This window comes from Lissotriton vulgaris, chromosome 4_1 (genome assembly GCF_964263255.1).
Source record: "Lissotriton vulgaris chromosome 4_1, aLisVul1.2, whole genome shotgun sequence".
NCBI lineage: Eukaryota > Metazoa > Chordata > Amphibia > Caudata > Salamandridae > Lissotriton > Lissotriton vulgaris.
The window spans coordinates 487,217,619-487,225,745 of record NC_141691.1 but is presented as its reverse complement, the minus strand read 5'-3'; the positions used below and the strand labels follow the sequence as shown (position 1 = coordinate 487,225,745).

General features: G+C 46.7%; 1 protein-coding gene across 1 annotated transcript in view; it reads right to left on the bottom strand.

Moving 5' to 3' along the window:
• Positions 1-438: 438 nt before the first annotated feature.
• The window catches only part of PLP1 (proteolipid protein 1), a 92,060-nt gene continuing 84,371 nt past the window's right edge, over positions 439-8,127 (bottom strand). The window contains exon 6 of the mRNA XM_086967256.1: positions 439-477. Within this exon, the coding sequence (XP_086823382.1) occupies positions 439-477 (39 nt within the window). The remainder of the gene's footprint in view (positions 478-8,127) is intronic.

The window sequence follows — 8,127 nt, the reverse complement described above, 5'->3', positions numbered from 1 at the left end:
TAGCGAGGGTATGGTGAAATAATTGCAAATAAACAAATCTTCTACGCCAACATAACCGTGCCGAAATCAAAGGCAACGCAGAACAAGGAAAGAACGCACTCCAAAAAAGCGCTCACCAGTCAGCCACTGTTTATTTCTGCATTGTGCTTTCACTTTAAAGTGAAATGCAAAAATAAAAATCCATCCTGCTTTTCTTCTGTCGTAAGCGATTTCTTGTCTTTAAGGGGCCATGTGTTTGAAATACATGGCCCCATAAAGATAAGAAACCTTTTACTTCAGAAGGAAAGCAGATGAGCCCTTCCAAGTGGGCCGTCTCAAAAAGAGAAAAGTTCACGTCATCAAAACCTCTTTTCCAATGGCTGGCCACCGTTTAGCATAAACGGTGGTGCCGGCCAATGGAAAAAGGGGCGGGGCTTAAAGCCCTTTATCGAAGTTCTTCTACATCATAAAATCTCGCTGAGCGAGCTGCGCATGTGCCTAAAAAACAATCGGAGAAAAATTAGTCAAATACACACTTGAGGGGATAAATCAACCTTCCACTTAGTACAAGGGTCGTGTTATCAATTTTTTTCATATAAATCCTGGTTTGGCGGACTCTTCCATGTTGTGTGGTCAACGCGTTTTGCCCCATTCGGGCCTCATCAGGACCGGGGCAAAAGGAATACAACGCTGTTTAATTCAGTGAGATTCAATGCTTCGTATAGATGCTGCAGGAGAAGACTCCTCTCAAACTTCTGAGTATTGGCGCTAAAGCTGTATTTGAAGCGTGACAAACCCTGGTCAAAAAATGATTGAAGTCCACTTCTATGGAGCTGTGGTCCCGTGTAAGGAAGCCGAACACTCTGGAAATAGATTACACTGCTGTTCTCCTTCTACCGCGGTATCACTATTCCAAACCCTTGGCTGCTCAAATGACCATAATCTTCCGGTGGCGTTCTCCGTGTCCGAATTCTGATCACGTGGTCTACTCTGCGACACTTAACACATTCATCAAGCCTTACTTCCTATGCTGCCTTCAACCACTTGGGGTACTCTTAATTGAGGGAGAGGTCATAGTCGTCTGGGCAAGACACCTCTCTGCAGTTGAATCCCCGTCTAGCCTTCCTCTTTGCTGTGAATGTCTGATTAGCAAGATGATGCCACGCTTCACAACTTCTCTGAAGGAGGCATAAAGTTCAGCTTCCATCTCTGTACCAAAGGTCCTCTTTCTTCCACTAGATTGTGTGAACTATTTGTCTAAATGTCTCCCCACATAACTATATACATTTCAGCATTTCTTAAATCGGAGCACATATTTTTTTTGTTAACCTCAGCAACACTAGTGCAGAATTATACCCTTTCACAGATACATGACTGCCTCACCCACTGTCATCCTTTAAGAAGATCGGGCCCAAGGTAATGGAAGAACCTGGGGCTGAGAGAATCCTTGCACAGACAACACAGGTGAACAGACCATGTTCTCCCAGTCCAACCCTGCCCTACCAACATGCCCCCCCCCTTCTCTCACCAGCCTTCTCACTGATATCTTCTGCCTGTTCAGAGCAGGTGGAAAATTGGCAGCATATTTCTCCCTAGAATTTCTTTTTTGGGTGAAGGGCTCATTATTTTCAGTCATCATTGTGCCCCACATTCCTTCCTTTTCCAGGGAGGTTCCTTGTTATCAACAAACTTTAAATATGATGAGGTTTTCCTCAAACCGGTAATTTAATATGGTGACTTTTAATGTCCATAAATTGATTTCTTTGAGTCTCTCTGCTAGTGGTTCCATCACATAGTAAACAGCAGACGTTATAGGAAGTAACCCTGCCATGTACCCCAGTGCAATCGAAGAGACACCACCCTAAAACCATGACCACCACCATTGCTATTGAGTCTTCAAAAAAAATTCTACCAATGTAGGAATCCTTGCAGTCCTAACCTTGTACTTTTCCCTCCACTCCCCCCCCCCCCCCAGTTGTGTTACTTAGAAACACAATAATCCACAGTAACTGAAGTTTGTCATAATGACGTATGCTAGTAGTCTATCAATGTCTATGCTTAAAACCGAATTGCTCTCCAAGAATCCACAACCTGAAAAAGCTGTTTTGTTATAAAAGTATTTTCTTCTTTAGTAATCGGTCACAATTTTAAAATACAAAGAAAATCACATTATTAGATTGAGGCTCATACATTACATTGAACAGAGATCCTAGTCTTCTTGCTGTAGACTCTGACCCTGTTTTGTATAAGCTATTTAGTTATGTTATGTTAATAACCATTTCTAAAGCGCACGGGCACCCAAGCGTTTCATGGCGCTCATAGTGAGGAAAATTGCCGACAGATAACCTACACTAATGCTTGCTTGAACAGCCAGGTCTTTAAGGCTTTCCTGAACACCATAAGATTATCACCGCTTCTGATTGTCAGAGGGAGTGCATTCCAGACTTTTGGGGAAGGTGGACGAAGCGACAGCCACCTTGTCGCTTCCGTTTAAAGGAGGGGATGGTGAGTATGTAAAGATGAGCTGAACAGAGATTTCGGGTAGGCTCATACTTCACGATCATCCTATTAATGAACCTGGGACTTTTTTCCACGAAGGGCTTTGAAGGCCAAACAGCCGGCCATAAATGCAACCCGTTGGGCTATAGGTAGCCAGTGGAGATCAGCCAGCAGTGGTCTTGCCGATCGTCATTTGGGCTGCTTGTGAAAAAGTCTGGCTGCTTGACTCTGATCAATTTGCAGGCGCCTTGTTAAGATTGCAGATAAGCCCAGATAGATGGAATTCCAAAAGTCCAGCAGAGAGAGGACCAGTGCAAGCACCACCTGAATGAGAGCAGAGTGGGTCAGCAGGTGGGCAATTTTTTTGATTTTGCCCAGTTGATGGAAGCTAGAGGAGATCACAGCTCCCACCGAATCTTTGATTTTAAAATTGCACTCACCTGCCTGGCTCCACCAGAAACCAGCTACAGAAACGCCTAAAACAGCGCTCTTCGCTGCAACAAAACAATTGTAAAGCCAACGATCCTGCCGCCATTGACGGCGAGGAACCGAGGCCACACCTACACTAGGCCACGCCCACCCACTCTAAACAGTTTAAAACGCTGCTGACAGCGCTACGACTTCAGAACTTGCTTTACTCCTGAGGCGGAAGCCGGGAGATCACCTTTTAAAATCTGTAACTTTTGTGTCACTTTATCGCCGAATATTTGATTTTAAAATTGCACTCACCTGCCTGGCTCCACCAGACACCAGCTAGGCGGAAGTCCCGTCCCACGACCGGCTTCATGCTGCCGAACTTCCGGTTGCTAGGTTTTGTAGCGCGCCTATCCTGTGGTCCATGTTTCAGTGCCTAGTTTTTACTGCCAGCTGTTCTTGAAAGGTAGAAAAATCCCTTCCCATGTCCTTTCTCTAAGTGTGTGCGAAGGGACAGTTCTGAAATGGCTCGTACCCCGGGGGCATTAACACTCTCGGCAACATTCGCTGGTAATACGAGCAGGGCAGCTCGGAAGATGTAACACGTAGCTCACCGGCATGGAGGGACGGAAATGAGTGGCTGAGTGCTCTTGCATAGCGCACACTGCTTGCAGTAGAGCTTTGAGGCGCTTGGAAGGCTGTGGCTGTGAGTGTGACAGCTCTCATCCACACCTGACCGTGGGTCACTGGCAGCAGTGCGTCACGCATACCTTTGGAAGGAGGTCACGCCTGCCATGAGCACACCTCTGGTGAGCACAGGATGCCAGGCTCAGATGTCACAGGGCCTTAACCGTGTCACCCAGGTCACCGTTGGGTGTCTCCGCCAGGGGCAGTGACGCAGCGAGGGTGCCTCGGGCCCTAAGGTGAACAGACGCCCCGGATTGACCCGGACTACGAGTTTAGACAGTGGGGGTGTAGAGGGCTCAGAGTGTGTTTGAACTGCTGTCCCCTCCTGAGTCCTTCTTGCATTCACCAAGTCGTATCTCCAGTGTGCAAGTCTGAGACACAGAATTCGGGAAAGCACGGACCAGTTCCCAGCCCTTAGATCACACTTGCTGTAGTTATATTTCCACGTAAGCTCCCTTGTTTAATTCAGTGAGGTACTGTACCCGAACGGAAGCCTACTTCTCATGAGATGGCCCCTCTGCACGCTAGTAGCCTCCAGTCTGCCCTTCCTGACATTTCGCTTCCACTTTCTCTTCCGTACCAGTTCCTTTTCTATGTCGGCACTGTGTTCAAGCACACTGTCAGTGGCTGGATCTGACGTCACCTCCCCAGACGCCGCAGCTTGCAGTGTTGGTGTGAGCAACGGGGAAGGGTCACGAAGTTGATGCCACATGAGGGCTAAAGCTTGGTCAGCAGAACACCAACATGAACCCGGCACACAACAAACAGGTAAGATGACCAGATAAGGTCAGTACTGACAAACTGCTTACTTGTTTAGATTAGCAAGGCGTGAGCTGCTGCCCCGGGCAAGAGGGGGACGGTGGGGCCGACTCGCCCTGGCATGCACTGAAACACAAGCCAGTCCCTTCCAAACCACAGCGTCAACACCGGAGCCAGAATATTTTCTAGGCATCTAACCTTCTCTGCATTCAGTGGAGACTCCAAGCCCATACGGAGGTTGACCTCTTAGGGAAGCAGGATTAGATTGCACAGTGTTGGCATCGACATGCAACTGGCAAGAATTAGGTGGCGGCAGTGCACTAAGGTAGGTCTCCTAGGAAGTCAATCATACGAGTCTAGAGCCTACGAATCCCTAAGGGCCGTGGGAGTTGGGCAGTTAGTGCGAAGCCTATAGTTATCTGGGTTTCTAGATGCTGCCGGACAGGGCTTTAAGTGGACCGGGTCTCACTGGGTCTGAGCACCAGCAGTTTTTAGGTCTCGCCTACGGCCACGGAATGATGTGTTTTATGTACTGTGTATGATGTGCACAGATACAAAGCTATGCGCACAGAGGTAGATAAAACTAGATTTGGTATTGTTGCCGCCACATCCCTTCTGATTTAGCATAAATGTAGTTGAAACCGCGGCCATGCCACTGAGGAACCGGTTCGGCTCTCTGGGAAACACTGGCTCTATTGGTGCTGCACACCGTTTGGTTATTTAAACTATAGTATTTTCACCTCCTGCAATTGTATTTTAAAATGTTTGCCATCCCAACAACATATATCTACACCCTGTGATATAACATACATTTTAAGTAGAGCTATGGTTGTGCATGGCGAACAAGCCACTGTGATCTGCTTATTTTTACAGCAGAGACTATGTTTTACGTATAAAAGCTTTTTATATATACAGGTAAAATCCATAGTACTGGTAGAGGAGTGCTATGCAATAGGATTATTTAGTTTGAAATAAGCAGTCCGTGTGCGTGATAATTAATAAAAAGAAAACGCCGCAGCTTGCAGTGTTGGTGTGAGCAACGGGGAAGGGTCACGAAGTTGATGCCACATGAGGGCTAAAGCTTGGTCAGCAGAACACCAACATGAACCCGGCACACAACAAACAGGTAAGATGACCAGATAAGGTCAGTACTGACAAACTGCTTACTTGTTTAGATTAGCAAGGCGTGAGCTGCTGCCCCGGGCAAGAGGGGGACGGTGGGGCCGACTCGCCCTGGCATGCACTGAAACACAAGCCAGTCCCTTCCAAACCACAGCGTCAACACCGGAGCCAGAATATTTTCTAGGCATCTAACCTTCTCTGCATTCAGTGGAGACTCCAAGCCCATACGGAGGTTGACCTCTTAGGGAAGCAGGATTAGATTGCACAGTGTTGGCATCGACATGCAACTGGCAAGAATTAGGTGGCGGCAGTGCACTAAGGTAGGTCTCCTAGGAAGTCAATCATACGAGTCTAGAGCCTACGAATCCCTAAGGGCCGTGGGAGTTGGGCAGTTAGTGCGAAGCCTATAGTTATCTGGGTTTCTAGATGCTGCCGGACAGGGCTTTAAGTGGACCGGGTCTCACTGGGTCTGAGCACCAGCAGTTTTTAGGTCTCGCCTACGGCCACGGAATGATGTGTTTTATGTACTGTGTATGATGTGCACAGATACAAAGCTATGCGCACAGAGGTAGATAAAACTAGATTTGGTATTGTTGCCGCCACATCCCTTCTGATTTAGCATAAATGTAGTTGAAACCGCGGCCATGCCACTGAGGAACCGGTTCGGCTCTCTGGGAAACACTGGCTCTATTGGTGCTGCACACCGTTTGGTTATTTAAACTATAGTATTTTCACCTCCTGCAATTGTGTTTTAAAATGTTTGCCATCCCAACAACATATATCTACACCCTGTGATATAACATACATTTTAAGTAGAGCTATGGTTGTGCATGGCGAACACGCCACTGTGATCTGCTTATTTTTACAGCAGAGACTATGTTTTACGTATAAAAGCTTTTTATATATACAGGTAAAATCCATAGTACTGGTAGAGGAGTGCTATGCAATAGGATTATTTAGTTTGAAATAAGCAGTCCGTGTGCGTGATAATTAATAAAAAGAAAACCGATAAATGTAGAACACAAGTATATGCTATATAATAGTGTACTCCTTTTTCCTGTGCGTATTGCACATGTGATACGTTATGCAAAGTAGTTTGCATGGCATGCTTTCCTGAGCACAGACGCACATCTTTATCGCGCTTCCTAGAGATAAGCACAAGTTTTATAGTATCCTTTTGGTCCTCCATAAAATTCATTGTGTTTTCTTTAGAAGTGAAGCTGGGGCGTGGGTTTTATCACTTTTCTGGACATTTGTTTACAAACCTGTTGCAGAGGTTAGCCGCATCTGGTGCTTTGTTATAAATGTTGTGTTAAAGATTTATTGTGTGATAAATGTAGGCCTTGTTTTCCTATGTCTTTTAATAATTGTGTATGCTTGTTTTATTTAAAATCCTATATTGAAACCCGAATAAAACTATAATCTTGTTTTACACCACGTTAAAAACCCACCGGTATAAACGATTTTCAAAACAAATAATAAAAGCACGAACTCTTTTAGAAGTCATTGCACTGTGGTCAGCAGTGTCAAAGAAGTTTCACCAACACGACCTCGTGCCGCTCGTGAGTCAGCCCCTGTGACGTCTGTCTCAGCACGCGCTCGAGGGACTCGTCCAACATGATTCATTTGATTCTGGGCAAATCACTTATTCCCCCTGTGTGTACCAAAAAATGAATGTGTCTTTGTGTAATGTATCTGGCGCTCATGTACGGCGCTCCAATACTTTCAGGCCGACTTCGCGCTATATAAAGCTACAAAAAAAACTGGACATTCTAGTACTCTCTTTAACTATCTGCTCTTCTTTTATTTGCTAATGACAGCATTTCACCATTTCAAATATAAATTGCAGAGCTGGCCTGGTTACTCATTGACTAATACATCCACAGCAGATGTCTGTCTCTGTTTAAATTGTGTGGATCCGGGTTCATTTGGTGGAAGGTTCCTTCAGCCTTTCATCCTTCGGAGTTATATAAAAGGAGCACTATTAAGGACTTTGTTACCACATCACTCACGGAACACCACCACATCACTCACGGGACACCACCACATCACTCACGGGACACCACCACATCACTCACGGACACCACCACATCACTCACGGGACACCACCACATCACTCACGGGACACCACCACATCACTCACGGGACACCACCACATCACTCACGGGACACCACCACATCACTCACGGGACACCACCACATCACTCACGGGGACACCACCACAGCACTCACGGGACACCACCACAGCACTCACGGGACCACCACCACAGCACTCACGGGGCACCACCACAGCACTCTGGGGCACCACCCATGACTCTGGGGCACCACCACATGACTCTGGGGGCACCACCACATGACTCTGGGGCACCACCACATGACTCTGGGGCACCACCACATCCCTCACGGACACCACCACATCCCTCACGGACACCACCACATCCCTCGGGGACACCACCACATCCCTCGGGACACCACCACATCCCTCGGGGACACCACCACATCCTCGGGGACACCACCACATCCCTCGGGGACACCACCACATCATTACAAATGCTATAGGTGTCACATTTGCGAAAGTTAAAACTATTGGCATTGTACATGACAAAGCTATTAATTTCGCTATTTTCAAAACCAACACATAAATAAAAAAAATTGTCATGTACAATA